Source organism: Neolamprologus multifasciatus, chromosome 12, assembly GCF_963576455.1.
Source record: "Neolamprologus multifasciatus chromosome 12, fNeoMul1.2, whole genome shotgun sequence".
Lineage (NCBI taxonomy): Eukaryota > Metazoa > Chordata > Actinopteri > Cichliformes > Cichlidae > Neolamprologus > Neolamprologus multifasciatus.
The window spans coordinates 18775984-18792614 of record NC_140450.1 but is presented as its reverse complement, the minus strand read 5'-3'; the positions used below and the strand labels follow the sequence as shown (position 1 = coordinate 18792614).

Sequence of the window (16631 nt, the reverse complement as noted above, 5' to 3'; positions counted from 1 at the left end):
TGACCTAAAAGGCTTGTGACTGTGTCTACGATAGATCCATTATACACTCTTTAACCCCACAGACTCACTGATGTATACAATGAACCTTACAGCATAATGAACCAATCGTTTTAAACAATTACTCGCTCCTCAGCCACTCCTACCCAAAATAAAATAATTTTAAAATTCATTTGGTGAACAAAGGCACAGATTTTAGTTGCATTCTTTGTAGAAGGTGCAATGGGTGACTTACTGTATGGTTTTGAAGTCGCCTACAGGTTAAGTGGCTCGAGTTGTTAAAGTATAAATGCAGAGTTTGACATAACAACAGCTCTTTGGATGTAACTGGGATTATGATAGAAATGGCCCAAAGTCTGCTTACTCCAGGCCTTGTATGTGGTCACTGTGTCAGAGGTGGCACCGAACTGAGTAATTTTTCAGACGCCAGGTTGTCACGGTTTTGTTTTTCCGGCAGGTGAGCCATAACATTCAGGTCTATTGTCGGAGTCATAGCTGTTTTCAGTCTCTGGGGATTAAAGAAGGTAAGGTTTAAGCAATTATCAGTTTGAAAATAATGTTCAAGCAAAGATTTAAATAAATAATCAGCAAAAGGACTATCCGTAATATCTGACTGTAACTGGAGCCACTAACCCATCACCGAACACTGCCCTTTTTAACAGCATGATTCAAAAGTCATTGGCCGTGTTTGTTCACAAACATTTTACCGCACTACTGTGAAAATGTGACACTAGTTCCCAGAAGATTAGGCAGACTGGCTTTGGTGATGTTCTGATCCATCAGCAGGTCAACATTTGAACAAACATTTTAAAAAACAAATCTTTGATAATACATAAGTTTCTGTCACATTCAGGGACAAAGCAATGCCACTGGATTAGGTTTACATTTTGCTAATTAACATGCTAGAATAAAAAAAGTAAACATATCAAATAAATAAGTCAAAGTCTGTACAATCATATATGCTTACCTGAAGAAGGGATCCTTTATTGTTATAGATCTCTTGTATTGCACCAAATGGGATCCATACTATAGAGACCAAAGAGACGCCCCAGCCCACCCATTCAGCCCACACTGGGTACTCGTACTTCCCATAGTGAGGAGGTGTGTACTGAATAATGCTGGAAACCAGTATGCACTATATAGAGAAATGAAGAACAGTCTTATAAACTACTTTACTGGTGGTTTCAGGTGCATTATATAAAGAGGACTCACCAGCACCAACATGGGGCAGAGCAGCAGCCAGCAGACTCGGAAGTAGATATTTGGACTTTTTCCTAGCATCCTCCTGATCATTAAGGAGATACGTGGGATACCTGAGAAAAAGAAAGAGTTTCATTATTTAACCCCTTCTTGCAAAGCGTTTTGGCAGGTGTCCACAAAAATATTAAAAATAACCCACATAGCAAGCACAATCGAGCCAGATATGGCATGCCATCGCATACACAGTGCCATCTATGCCAAGCCCGGCCCATATCTGGATGACATACATCTTATCATGCCAGAAGTCAACCAGCAGTGCCGGCTTGTTGCCAGATCTGGGCCAGACCTGCTTGCTATGTGGGTATGGCCTCCTCCATGTCTCCTGATGTATTGGCCTGTATCCTGGTAGCACCTCCATGCTCTGGACACTATGCTGACAGACAGAGCAAACCTTCTTGCCAAAGCTCGCATTGATGTGCCATCCTGGATGAGCTGCACTACCTGAGCCAATTGTGTGGGTTGTAGACTCCGCCTCATGCTACCACTAGAGTGAAATCGCCGCCAGCATTCAAAAGTAACCAAAACATCAGCCAGAAAGCATAGGTACTGAGAAGTGGTCAGTGGTCACAACCTGCAGAACCACTCCTTTATTGGGAATGTCTTAGGCTAATTGCCTATAATTTCTATTCCATTTGCACAACAGCATGTGAAATTGATTGTCAGTCAGTGTTGCTTCCTAAGTGGACAGTTTGATTTTACAGAAGTGTGATTGACTTGGAGTTACATTGTGTTGTTTATTTTTTGTTTATTTTTTAAACATAAACAAAAAAGTGAACTTCATGTGAATTTTACCAAAGATCCAACAGATGGCAACAACCTCAAAGAAAGCCAGGAGCACAAGAGAAACCACAGCAGTGTAGTGGTCCATCAGCTGAAACACGTAGATACCTCCCTGTAAGTAAAAGACAGACCTACATGACAAAACAGTGACTCTTACCACATCGACAATTGTGTTTCCCTGAGAAGAGTCTTACATACTGCACCTTGGTAATGTGAGGAATCCCCAGTGCAAAGCAAACAAAGCACACAGCCAGGACCAGCAGCTCTTCTCTCTTCAGGAAAGGCAGAACTTTGACTCCAAATTCATCCTTTATGTATGTCACAGCTACCTCAACTGTGCCAAACTGCAGAACAAAAGATTTAATACAAACTTAATGGTTATCTGCAGACCTTGGAGTTTTAAATCATAATCACAGTCATTCAGATGTCGTACATGTTTCTCCTTGTTTAGCCTGTCTGTCTTACTGTCTGTGTTGTGAGTGGCAGATATGGCAAGACTCAGCCCTCAGTTCTCTAGCACTCAGCCTACCAGCTCAACTCAGACAGACGAGCATTCTCCAGGCTTCTCAGCCTGCTCTGTCTCTCTTAACACTTGTATATTTACATTCAAGCCTTTTATATTAAAGCAAAAGTAGTATGGTAATAAAATATCCAAACAGTAAAGGCAAACCAAAATGAGGGTAAGAGACCTCTTTTGATACAAGTGTGCAAATGTTTCCTTTAAATTCAAAAGTGCAAAATCTAAAGTTTGATGTAAAAAATTAAATGTACAGCGCTGCAGATGTTTAGATGTTTACCTGACTGTCCACGCCCAGACACAACAGCATGATAAAGAAAAGTGGAGCCCATAGCTGAAAGACTGGCATGGTTGAAAGAACTTCAGGGTACACAACAAACACCAAACCAGCACCTGAAATATAACACAACAGAGGACTTGTTGCTATTTTACAATGCAGACATATACAAATGCAGGATATCCGTTGCTATTCCAGCTTAAGTTGGCTGTGCTGTACTGAGCTGTACTTTAAATGTGTGTTATTTGGAGCATATTTTGAGTTCTGTTAAAATATAAACTGGGATCCATTCAGTGACATGCACATATTTCTTTGCTTGGCAAGAGTTATGAGATAAATATTTAGCTTAGCTCAGTTTATAGTGAAGTAAAGGGCTCAGACATTTTTAAGATAACCCTAACTAAAGTGTAACAAAGCACAACAAGGTCCTTCATTCATGACATGAGCTCCTGAACTCCTTGGAATCAAATAGCTAGACAATAATATTTCGCCTGCACATAGAAATTAGTGGCAGCTTAAAGAAGCACACTGCAAGACTGTAGTTGGAGACTCGATAGGACGAGAGAACAAAACTAGTGTACAGTGAAAAAATATTCACTCCCTCTCTGATTCTTAATATGTCACTTATTTGTAACACTTGAATGTTTCAGATCATCCAATACGTTTAAACATTTGACAAAGATAACCCAACCCAAGGAGTGAGCCCAACTCCTGAAAAACATCCCCACACCACAATCCACTAACCTTTACACTTGGCACAATGCATTCAGTCAAGTACCGTTGTCCTGGCAACAATCGAACCCAGACTCGTCCATCAGAAACGCAAAAGCGTGATTTGTGACTCGAACATGTCTCCACTACTCTAGAGTCGAGTGCTGTGCTTTACACCACGTGGGCTAAAGTTCAGGAGGTAGCACAAGTCACCTACCGACCAGAAAGTTGGTGGTTCGATCTCCATCTGCTCCAGTTTGCATGCCAAAGATACTAACCCCATGTTGCTCTATGAATGTGTATGTGTGTTAGATAAAAAGCCCTTACATAGAAAAAAAACATTTCATGGCCCCGTAGTTCTGTAGCGATGGAAAGTTAGCGACCCATTCTTTCAGTTGTGCTTGTAAAAGCAGTCTGAATGCCTAGGTGCTCGGAAGTTATTGTAATTCAATGATTTGGATGGGTGAGTGAATACTTTTGGTAATATAGTGTATCTAACCAGCACAAACTGCAATCAAGCATTCTTGTCTAAGGGGCACTTATTAAAAATTACAATTTTTGAATAAAGTTCAACCAATTAAGAGCAAAGTGATTTTTCAAAGTGAATCAGACCTCAACATCTGATGACAGCTGACAGGAACAATTTGACATTGAGATCAGAGGATTTTATCTGAACACACGCAATCTCTGTCTTTAATAACTCACTGCTTGACTGCTGATGCTCATGCTTAAATGTTGCTTAAACACTTAACAACACTTAACTAATTTAAACTACACTCTCTCACACAGGCATGTATACACACGTTATGTACTCAAAAAGAGCACTTGAAAGATTTAGTACTGTTCATTAAGCTGAGAAAGTCTTGCGGTTTCGACTATAGTATGAAAACTGAATTTGCCACAGTGCAGTTAGGTGTGGTTGAGATTACTCTACTTACAGCAACAGACACACAATTGTTTGTACAGGCAGTTGATGAATAGTACTCCTTATAGTGAATAAAGTGAATTTTCCTTATATAATTAGTCGGGAGCCACTTTAGGAAACTGCATCCAGATGCGCACATCCTGAAATATGCCTTTATTTTCCATGGAAAGAAGAGACATGTTCCAAGGACAAGGAAAACAAACATCAGCTCTTAAAACAAGCCTGGGATCTGTCTCCAGTCTTGAACTATGATGATCTATCTCTCTTCTTTTTAAAGTCCTCAAGATAAAACAAAGCTACAAGTCTGATGTTGTTTTCAGGGACTCACCATCTGTAGCTATGTTGTCCACTGGGAGGTTATGTATATGAGACATGTAACCGACAGCTGAGAAGATCACGAAGCCAGCCAGGATACTAGTGAAAGAGTTGGCCACTGATACAATCAATGCATCCCTGGGAAAGAAAAAGGACAATGTCTGTGAAATGTAGTTTATTGCTCTCGTGTCATTGTCAAGCTCGCACTTTATCAGAAATGTCTGAGGCCTTCAGTGGTGCACACATGGCATTAGCCCAGGATCTTTAACAGCAAAGCAAATTTTGAAGGAAAATACAATTTGTTCCATAAATAATTTAACTTTGTTCCCCACCTGCTGTGAGCAAAACAGCTATATAACCACATGCCCTCAAATCACAGGCAACCGAGACCACTGCTGTTCATCAAGGAAACTGTCAGGTTTACAGTAACATGCTGTGTCTGTATTAACTACAAGAAAGAGGGTGATATAGCATCTTTTAATTTACTGTGTATTGAAGTCAAGTGAACCCACACTGTTCTTTTTCAGCATTTTGTGTCAATCTTATTAAAAAATGACAGCTTTTTCCACTCTGTTTGAGCTTTTTTTAGACAGAGTGTTATGAACGCTTACCTGAGAATGTTGTTGTTGAACTTGTTGTAACTTGCCATTGAAATCATCGAGCCAAATGCTATTCCAAGTGAGTTAAACACCTGGGCAGCTGCATTAAGCCAAACCTGTGATATAGACAGAGGAGAGCTGAAGATTGATACGAGTATAGTTTCATTTGATTTGGATTTGAAGGCCATGGAAATGTATTTTCTTTATAAGCATCTTCCTGCAGAGGTGAACAGTCTTGAGTGAAATCAGATGAGAAATCTATACGTTGTGATTTTCAGCGGACAAAGTCATGTCAAACATCTTTGTACACTGCCTGCAGTTTAGGAGCTATTGTTGCTAATAACTAATTACAAACAATGAAACTAACCATAATACCCATTAACATGTGACCTGTTGTGGTGGTCTGTGGTGTCCTGCACTGGGACGCTGGCAGCAGGGCCCCTGATTGTTGTCTGTATGATGGACGTAGTGAAGGAGGACATGCAGAGGTTTGGTGTGACAGAGGAAGATACTACAGATAAGGTGAGATAGAGGCAGATGATCCTTAAAGGAGCCAGCCAAAAGAAAGAGAAGAAGAGGTATTTGTCATGGTCTTCCTATCCTCACTGATTTTCTGCCAAGATTTGTTTCTTTTTCTCTCTCTCCCAATTCTACTTTTTCTGCATAATCCATCATACAAAATGTAATCAAATGGAAAAGTCTCTTTTTAAAACTTGTTTTATTAGTTTTAATCTTTTAACTTTATGCATCAAGCAAAAATTTTATTATATGCAACATTCTCTGACTGGAAGAAATTTGTTTAACATTTAAACTTATTTTCTGCACATTCCAGCACATAAAATAAAATAAGTTTGTGTTTACAGTCACTCTTTCAAATAGATGCAAGTAAAACACAGCAGAAAATAAATAAAGTTAAAGACTAGCGGTCCTGTTGCTCTATTTTCACCTCTAAAGCAGGAGTGGGGAAGGCGGAGGTTTGCCCTGGTGCAGGTGTGCGGCAGTGGTCAGTGGAAGAATCCGCAATTTCTCTGTGAATTTCCCATTACGTGGTAGCGCACTCGGTGCTTGTTTAGGGGGTTTTTTTCCGCTGTAAAAAGAAGTTTTCTTCCCACGCACAACGGACACTAATGTTTTTGTCACTTTTTATGCAATCAAACTCAAAATAAGGTCAGTACTTCCACACTTTAAACGCTGCACCTCATACTCTCTCCGCACTCAATATATTATCCATTGTTGATCTGCACACAGCTGTTGTCATGAACGTGGCACTTCGTGTCACTGTCATGAGACATTCTTGCAAAAAAGTCACGGTTTTAGTAATGCAGCGTTCCTACGGGAAAGTAACAGTAATCTAATTACCGTTTTTGCAATACTTTACTCATTACTTGAAAAAAGTAATCGGATTACAGTATCACATCGCCCATCTCTGGTGGTGATCCAGTCTGTCTGAGAGTGTTTGCTTTTAAAAATACATATTTTTCCTTCTTTCAGTCATGTGAAAAACAACGATTTCACAGGAATAACTACACCTATGATTCAATAGCTTGAAGCATCTTTAGCAGCGATAACTGAAGTAATTGTTTTCTTTTATCAATTTCTCACATCATTGTTGCTGAATTTTTTAACAATTATCACGTTAAGGAAAGACTGTAGAGTTGTAGTTCTTTGGGTATTTTTTTGCAACAGTTTCTACTAGAGATGGACCGATCTGATTATTACATATGGTATTGGTCTGACACTGACCTAAATTACTGGATCGGATATCGGAGAGAAATAAAAAATGTAATCCGATCCATTAAATATCAAAAAAGCACTTCACAAAACTTGTGACATGGCATATCTCGGCTCATAACCGTAGCATGTTGGAGCAGTGTGCATCATGTGATAGAGCGGCTGTGGCATGGAGACCTGTAGGAGGTAGGTTGAGTATATGGAGCCTTGTTACCAAACCGGCATTTCATCTCCGAGAAAGTGATCCCAGAGAGAAGCAAAGCAAGCGTGTAAGTTCATCTCTGAATGTTTGTAAAGCATTCCAGCGTTAAGCTTAACAACCGATATATGGAGGGACTGCCTCTCTCTCCCTCTCTCTCCTGCTGCTACTTCAATAGTGAAACTGATTAATGATCAGCTGATCGGCTTTTCTGTCACGAGTCCGTCTCTCTTGTTTGTTTATCGCCCACTTCGCACCAGAAAGAGGAAACCAGCGGCTGAACAACAGCAGCACGTTTAAGCTTGATAATCTGTTGTTATAATTTATTTAATATTACTTTCTAGACCAGGATCCTTTTCTATGTAGCTGACAGCTGGTAACTGTGCAGGGGCGGATCTAGCAAAGTTTAGCCAGGGGGGCCGATAGGGCATGAACAGGGAAAAGGGGGCACAAAGACATACTTTTCTTTCTTATTCTCATTTAAAATGTCTAGCTTTTAATAAATAATTATCTGAATTATTCTCATTTAAAATGTCTAACTTTTAATAAATAATTATCTGAATCTTACACCCAAGTTTTAATCTGATGTAAAATGTATAGAAGTCCATTACTTTATATAGTAACTGTTAAGTCTAATATACCCTAGTAAGCTATAGTACTTTTTCCTTTGGGAAGGTACCATCTGTGCAGTCTGCAGTTCTGTTGAAGAAAGATGTTGAATCTATTTAATTATTCTTGAAAAATAATTGATTTCTGTGCTTTTTTTTCACCCTGCATCAAATTAAAGTTGATTACGTCGATTAAGCATCATGAGGTGGAGGGTGGTCCCCTATTTTATTTATTTTTTTGCTGGGAGTTTGCAACCCTATTAGTTAGGTTGCTTACTCTTTAAAATACCAGAATAGGGAAGATGGTGCAGGTTTAAGTTTATTAGATTGATCAGTTTTGCTGAACTATGAAATATTTTGGGTGCAGTGTATTTTTTTGCATACAGGTATAACAGAATAGCTTTAGTGTTTGTTTGTTTTTAAACTTGAGTATGAACTTATACAAAATGCAGCAAGATATTAAAAAAACGTTTTATTGATTGAAAAACACACTATATCGGATTGATATTGGTATCGGCCGATATCCAAATTTATGATATCGGTATCGGACATAAAAAAGTGGTATCGTGCCATCTCTAGTTTCTACATGCTTTTCTTTTCACATCACTGTACGTGGCCAAGGAACAATCTCAACAATCTCAACAATCTCAACGTTTAAAGAGTCCATGGCTGAAATAACCTTTTCAGGTCGGGTCTGGCATGCTTTAAGATTGACCCTTCAACAGACACAAGTTAAAAGCCTACTCTTTCAAAAGGGACACTTCAAGCTTCAAAGAAAGAAAAAGGTGGCCTGATTTGTTTTTGTACGCAGACCAGTACAAACTAGTACAAATTGGGTTTTGGTACCAATGTTTAACCAGAGATAAGTAGTCTCACCTTCACTTCAAACAGTTTGCTCCACACCGGTGTCACAAAATAGAGGATGCCATTCTTGGCTCCAGGAAGCTGCACATTGTTGATGAGCAGGGCAAACAGGATGAAGTATGGAAACACAGCAGTGAAATATACTACCTATAGAAAAAATGGCAAAAAAACCAAATGGTGAATGTCAACTTGAAATCCCCCTAAAAAAAAAAAAACCTTCATCACAATCACCATGACACAGCAAAAGTCATTTTTCTCACCTTTCCTGTGGATTTGACTCCTTTAAATATACATAAGTACACAATAACCCAAGCAAAGACAAGACACCCAAAGAGTTCCCAGCGAAGACCACCTAATTCTTCAATACCGCGAGTCTTTTCCAGAAGTCTGTTACTGTGAAAAAGAAAGAAAAACATGCGACTAAAGTATCTTCAAATACCCAGAAAATTCGAGATAACTGTGATTAGAACATGTTAGTAAAGCCTGACCAGCATGCAGTACAATGCACTCACAGAGAGAAGAAAAAACATTTTGAGTTAAACAACAAAAACTGCTTTAAATTTGGTCAAAGACACTTTGCTAATGACTAATGACAGTTTTCAGTAACTTTAAGAAGAAGAACACAACATGATTTGAGTGAGCACTGCTTATACAGCACAATAGTGCCATACAGAGTGAGCTGCAAGGAAGTGACGTCTTCTCACTCAAAGAACTGTTGGCTAGCAGACTGCAGGTGGGTATCGTTGCCAGGAAAGCCACTCGAACAGTTTCCAACAGCATTCCAGGTGTTGTTGCAGGACTTCCAAGGCAGAGTCTCCATTCCGAAGGAGTTGAATAAATAGTAAAGTGCCCAGCTCATGAGCACATTATAATACGTGCAGAAAACGAAGGAGATAACAACTGTGGCCAGACCAACACCTGCAGAGTGACACGTGGGGATAAAGAGAGTAGTGAGAGACAACTCTACAGGAGTCGTGCCAACTGTGGGAAAGAAGCTGTACGCTTTGCTTTATTCTCATACCCAAAGCATTACTGAGTGCCAAATACTTGGGCCTGATAACAATGGCATATATCTTTTGTAGAACAACCAGAGAAGAGCCAGTATCATTAATAACCTCTGCCCAGTTTCCCCAATACACAGCCACAGATATGGCAAATTCCTGGGGCCTTTGAGTAGAAATTACGCCATGTTGTTCAGCAGGTGAATATAAAAGACTACTGAGTGAGGTGAGATCAAAGCCATTCAGCAGATGTAAATTATTCAGTCTTTTAACACCTATGGTTCCGAGCTGCGTGTCATGTTTCAGACTGGGGCAAGTATATGCGTAAATACCAAATGCAAGTTTCAGCCTCCTCCTCAGGGAATTCAGAACAATGACTCGGTTAAAGAGCTCCCATCTGGAACAGGTATACAGGGTCATTAATTAGCTGAAATATCAGCCCTTTTAAATACAACAAAAAAATCTGTTCATTTGCTGAGTCAGACCGTTTTATGTGTCGAGATCAATGGTTAGAAGACTATGCTGCCATCTTTCAGAATACACTTATTTGTGTGCTTTGGGAAAGTCATTTAAATGACAGCTAAAAGTCTGTAATTTGTACAGTTGCTTTTCTTCATTTTCTAGTCTGTTTCCTAAATAGAGACTGTTGGTCATCTAAGTAGAGGTACTGAGGATTAAGAGACACAGTTTTGCACCTTGAGGTTTTCAACTTTTGCACTTTTTATGTCTGCCAGTTGATTTTTATGGACTTTTCATGAATTTATGCTGTTTATGTAAGATTAAACATTCACTGGAGTATTTTTTAACACTTGTGTCTGTAATTCTACTTAAGTAAAGAAAGCCTGTATTTCTGCCACCTCTGCACAGCTGCTGCTCATTGTCGAAAGGGTGGAATGCCACGCGCCACAGATCCACGTTTGTAAAATATACATGTCTCCATGTAGTAAAATGTGGTGGGGGAGGCAGCTGAATAACAGCTCTGAGCAAAGGAAAACCCTCTAATCTCCAGGATCAGTGCGAACCACTGCTTAGTAAGTGAGCTCTACTTCCTTTTGTTATCACCTGTTTGCCTCTTTCACACTAAATATTATTTCATATTATATTATTTCACACTGCCAAAAAACTGAAACAGTTCAACTAAAGAAAAGCAAGGCAGAGTAATTAAAGTATTGCTAGGATTAAGGATTAGTGGATAAACCAGACATGGGTATATTTGCTATATTTGTGATATTTGTGGGCAGCGGCATCATGGATCACAGGTACATGACAGTAAACTGCACTCAAATTGCACAGGTGAGTCATTCAGAAGAATATACAAAAAAAGACTACCTGCTTTGGGCCCCTGCTTAGCACAGAGCATTAACCAGGAAGAAATGAGCGATAAATCAAGTGAAGGACCCAAACGTTTTGACCGGGTAGATAATCTCTGTCCTTAAGGAGATAAGAAAACTATGGAGAAAAATCTTCAAGTTAGAACAAGACAGAAAGCATTGTCATTTCACACCCACAAGTAGAGATTGTTGATGGCTGGTCTCTTGTTTGATTTAGACAGACTGTTGGTCCTCTCAGAGTCCACACTTTTCATTTTCTGGAGATGTAAAACTGTAGGAATGTCTCAGCTTCTTTTTTTTTTTTTAACAACAATCGAACTTTAAGGAATATACTGATCCACTTGATTGGCCTTTTTAATGAACTAATGCAGATTCAGAGAGAACATCTTCAGTCGTTCATGATTGATTTTACTGACGTCAACTTGATGGTTTGAAAGGTTCAATCATACCTCACAAAGTTAAAATACATGCAGTCACAGAGGTTTAAAATTTGGCTAAACAAGTTCTCATCCATCAACATGAAAAAATATGAAAGAAAATAAAGCAGGATTTATTCAAACCAGAGCATTAAGACACCTGCATGCCTTCACCATGGCTAAATATGGATAAATAATTTAAATATTTATCTGAGATCCTTTTTTTACTTTACACTGAATGGTAATGTGGGCTTCATGGCTGGAGGAAAGCAGAAAATCCACACATGAGGTCTGTCATGTTTTACATAAATTATTCACGTTTTTCATGATTGTCAAGTTTTTGTTTTTTTTTTAAAACTTGCTTCTGTCAGGCTGTGGCAAGATTTCAAACCATCTCACTCTCATACATGGGTTGACTGCACTTTGTGCTTGGTTGTCATTATAAAGTGTGTTGCTGTTTGTGTTTCTTAACCCTTTGCAGCTTTAACTCATCCTTGGCTGAAGACCTTTCTTTTTTCCATTTCTGTGTGTCGTCTGATTCATATGCTTTGTTTTAATGTTGACAGCAATTATCTTTGAAATAAACACAGATATAATCTTGTGTTTTCATTGTGTTACAAATTTTAAATACATCAAGCTTGTCTGACCTCTTCTACAGTTATCTGGGTTGGTAGGGCAGTCCATTTTAGAACTCACTGTTTAGACACTGTATTGATCAGCTGAAGTTTCTGATGCTTTTGGCTAATAGTTAAACATTTTTCTGCTAATATATGAGTTGGACTCTTGGTTTTGGATTTTGAAATCTATTATAAATGCATACGAAGAAAACCCATGTTTTAAAGGTGGTCCAACAACAAAAATAAATAAGTCCTGGATAGTAACTTACCTTTCAACAAGGGACAGATTTTGGCGAAAGCATGCACAGGCCCTAAACGAGTATACTGCCCAACAGTAAACTCCATGAAGAGCAGAGGAATGCCACACAGGAGCACCATGGTAAGATAAGGAATCAGGAAGGCACCTGAAGAAAACAAAATTTAGCAGGTTTACACCTCTTCTGAATAAAGCAGCTGCAGAAAATTCCAAATAAATACTACTGCCAATGTCCAGATGACAATTGTAAGCTCACAGTGATTGTTTTATAGTGGTAGTAGTTTGGAAGTAAGTGTTTGTTTGTTCCTTTGCTTGCTTGTTTTGCTGAGTCTTTTATGCAACAGAGTAAAATTTCCACTAGAGGCAGAATTTGCTTGTATAATTTTTTTGTGATGATTATCAAAAAGCATACAGCTGATGCTCAGTTTCTATTTCCTAATTGCTGGTGTCAGATATTTTATTATTATGATAAATGATTGTGATGTTTTATACCAGAGCAATTCAGCCCCAGATTTAAACGTTTCTGTCACTGTGCTTAAGGAACCCACGCACATGTATGTGCCACTTTTCAAATATGTGCATGAGGAAAAATAGCAGGAGCTGTAATTGCGGGTGTAAAAGTTTGAACAAAGTGTATCTGAGCATTATTGACGAAATAATGATGAAAAAAAAGCATAACTGAAAACATAAGTAAAAGTAGAAAGTAAATCTGAAATGTACAGAAAATGTGTTTCTTTTATGTTTGTGCCCATTTCTACTTATTTATTAAAGTATGTATGAAATATTAAAGTCACTAAGAGTTAAACCCTTTTTATTGTCTTTGCATTTTCTCATTCAATTTTATATTAACAGTTATTTTGAAGCAAATAAAAAAATCCATTAAAAAAAATCAGTAAATAACTAAATAACCCTTGCTGACCACTTCAATGTTAATCTACTGTTTAACAGACTACACAGTCACTGTTACATAACTGAAGAATCACGATAAATGATGGAGTGCAGGTAACCAATCATTTTGACTCTAAGTTAACCTGTGAATCAGTGATATTGTATTTTAAACAGCCAGAGCACACTTTTGCGAATTCCCCGGTTAAATATTAGTTAGTTACATTATTTCACAGAAGTACTACAGTGCTATGATGATGATTTTTTTCAGTCCCGCCATGCAGAAGCCTAATAAACTAAAAAAAAACACAAAAAAAAAACAGTAGCTGCTGCTATGTTTACGGTCTGCTTCGTGTTCCGTGTCTTTAGCACTCTTACCTCCACCGCTGTTGTAGCACAGGTACGGGAATCTCCAGACATTACCGAGTCCCACGGCGTAACCCACCGTGGACAGGATGAACTCCAGCCGGCCGCTCCATGTGGGTCTCTGAGCCTCTGCGTCTGCGGTCATCTCGGTGATGCCTTTGAGATCTGCAGTACCTGATTCCCTGCTATCAGAGGTTTCCCGTGAGTTCTCCACACCAAAATCCATTGTAGCTTAGTGATGAAGGTAAAGAGGGTTTTATTAAATCAAGATGATTCGCGCTTTAATTTGGCACAACAAATAAGTTGACTAGATTTGGTGGAGTGATGTAAAGACAAGAGAAAAATTAACTTCTAGAGGGTCTGAACCAAAGATGTCTGAGGATAAAAGGAGATGATATGCGCTACCAAGACAGCAATGATATCAGATCATCCTCCTCGGACGTAACAACCCAGACCGGTGTCATGTAAAGGCAAAGCCCACTCCTTCTTGTGTAAGCCTGCCTTTTCACCCTTTTGCACAACACCTGGCTACTGTCAAACAAGTGTGGGTGTTTTGGATTGGCCCGTTCCCTTTCTTTCCAAAATAAAAGTCAAGAATCCCACCCGACAGACACATAAAAAGAACCATTAACTAAGTCTTCTGGCTGGTTTCAGCACAAAATAAATATGAATGTGATTCAAAATATTCCACATCAAATGAGGAGAAAACAGGGAAAAAAGAACAAGCTGCCACCCACGTGGAGTACACTAGCACAGACAGTGGTAGATCATCTTGCATCCCTCTTTTATTTTGAAAGGAACTCGTTAACTCTATTCCTGCTCCCGCTCCGCTTTACTGGCCTGATGCGAGTTTGAATCGTATGAATAGATCACTGGCTTTATTCGGTGTAATATTTACCATGTAGACCAGTTTCCTTTACTGGCATATGGGAAAACTCATAAAGAGGGATTACTCTAGCCAATACAAAGTTGAACTGAAGGTTCTTTTAAAGTGGTTTTATTTATGGTCCTTACTGCTCTTTTTACAAAATCTATATTGGATGAGTGTGTGCAGAGTTTTATTGCTTAAAAGCAAATACACTATTCTACTCTGTTCTATAGGGTTTATGTTCCGTAAACGTGTGCCACAAGCTGGTTGAACCGCATCCTTCTATACCTGACCCGAAGACTAATTTAGCGGTCAAGTAGCCGCCAATCAGAACGCTCCCTGCTTGCACGAGGAGACTGTTGGTGGTTGTTGGGAAAAGGGAGTGGAAAGAGAGCATTGAAGGACTGTAGCACTGATTTATTCCTCAAAGATGACGGTGTGCTTTTGTATGTGTATGCGTGTGTGTGCATGTATGCATGTTGGTAACCAGTAAGCAAATCCAAGGCTTGCTTTCCACGTGCTTAACTGCTTATATTGTGTTTCTGACAGCTTTGTCCAACTTTGCAACATGTCAGTTGGTTAGAATGGCCTCATCAGATGGTTTCGTTCCTGTTTATTAGCTTGTAAATTTTGACATATGATTTGCACAGTTTAGGCGTTGCATTGCTTTTTTGTTGCATTGTTTTGATGGACAACAGGCAAGAACTACGGCGTAGCACCACACATTATATAGAGGCCTCCTTGTTGCGTTTGGGTTATTTGTTTTTAAAGTTGCAGTGTAAAAAATGTCATCACTAGATTTCAGTAGATTGCAGACTGCAGTCAGCTGTTCTGTTTTCTTAACCCTCACAATTCAAATACATAATTTTTGATGGCCATCTGTGGTGAATGTAAGCTGTCAGTCCCCTGTTTTCCTCGGCTGTTAGTAGACTGCAAAGCTTTGTGAAAGGAGTAAATAAATTAGAAGAAATCAATTAGGAAAAAATTATAATGTTCATGCACATTTTCATGGGTCAGAGCCCTGACTTCAGTGCAGGAGATGAGGCTTGAGGTGTGGAGGAAGAGGATGACATTTGATCCGATCGTGTTTTCTCTTTGTCACGGGTAATGGAAAAATACGGACTCAGTCGCGGAGCTCTGGATGCAAAGTACACAGTGCGTTTATTTACAGTGCCCAAAAACAGTTTCAAAACACAAAGTGAAGTGCAAAGTCCAACAGTGATCTTCTCCAAACTCCCAGTGGTGCGCAGGTGAGTTTCCAAAGTGACATCCAAGTGTGTGTTCTCCTCCAATAGCTTAACCCCGCGGGCTCCTTCTCTCCAACCTCCAGCTCTGTATCTTTTCCTCCTACAAACGAGCAAAAACACCAGGTGAGAAGGCTAGCCGGCTAAAGCTAAGCTACAAGTAAAAAAAAAAAAACACTCTTTACTACCGAGCTTCAAGTACAATCCAGCGTCGACTGCCATCTGGACACACAGTTAAATACCTCAGCCCACAACGAAGGATGATCAGTGACAGCTGGGTGGCAAATTAGGTGCAGGTGTGTCAGCCACTGGGTAGAGGAGGAGGAGAGAGAGAGAAACACACACATACACACAGGCAGGTCGCCCGGGGAAGGACCGTCCGACCATGACACTCTTTCCTCCACGTTTTCACTTTTCTGGTGAAGAGCAGCCCAAGATACGAAGGCAAGGTCTTTCATATCTTGAGTCTGAAAATACAGCCATGAATTAAAACTTGCCTCTGCATTATGTTTAAGTTCACTGGCAAAAAGAGAAGTTTGTGTCTAAATATGTTATATTGCATGTTTACACAGCAGATGTAAACCTAGTTTATTATGTCATTTGTTTCTTGTTACAGAACCAACACACACAGAAGGAAGACCTGAAGTGTAGCTTGCTCTTATTTTTCAATACAAGAACATCTGCTTTTTAATTACCGCAGCCTGCTGGCCACGTTTTAATGCACCAACAGAAATATACTTCAGTCCATAGCAACAAACCTAGTTCACAAGCTGGAAATAAGGCTCTCTTAATGAGAACTAACCCAGCCACTGATACAAGTCAGGAAGGTAGAAGGTAGAACTGCGGTGACTCTTAGAACAGGGT

The 16631-nt window shown here is 39.4% G+C and overlaps 1 protein-coding gene across 3 annotated transcripts in view; it reads right to left on the bottom strand.

Annotated features, from left to right (window-relative positions):
* Positions 1-14881, bottom strand: part of LOC146506798 (sodium- and chloride-dependent GABA transporter ine) — a 60718-nt gene extending 45837 nt beyond the window's left edge. Inside the window, exons 1-13 of one of the 3 annotated variants that reach the window (XM_085181215.1) lie at positions 13668-14879; positions 12418-12552; positions 9488-9701; positions 9044-9176; positions 8796-8930; positions 5394-5497; positions 4796-4920; positions 2835-2947; positions 2241-2381; positions 2050-2149; positions 1210-1310; positions 965-1132; positions 1-505 (exon numbers count right to left, since the gene is read on the bottom strand). The exon at positions 1-505 is cut by the window's left edge and continues 3085 nt beyond it. In XM_085181215.1, the coding sequence (XP_085037341.1) occupies positions 380-505; positions 965-1132; positions 1210-1310; positions 2050-2149; positions 2241-2381; positions 2835-2947; positions 4796-4920; positions 5394-5497; positions 8796-8930; positions 9044-9176; positions 9488-9701; positions 12418-12552; positions 13668-13881 (1809 nt within the window). In that variant the 5' untranslated portion in view covers positions 13882-14879 and the 3' untranslated portion in view covers positions 1-379. Of the gene's footprint in view, positions 506-964; positions 1133-1209; positions 1311-2049; positions 2150-2240; positions 2382-2834; positions 2948-4795; positions 4921-5393; positions 5498-8795; positions 8931-9043; positions 9177-9487; positions 9702-11113; positions 11234-12417; positions 12553-13667 lie in introns of those variants that run through there. The other 2 variants (XM_085181217.1, XM_085181216.1) reach the window with 2 other exon arrangements.
* Positions 14882-16631: the final 1750 nt, after the last annotated feature.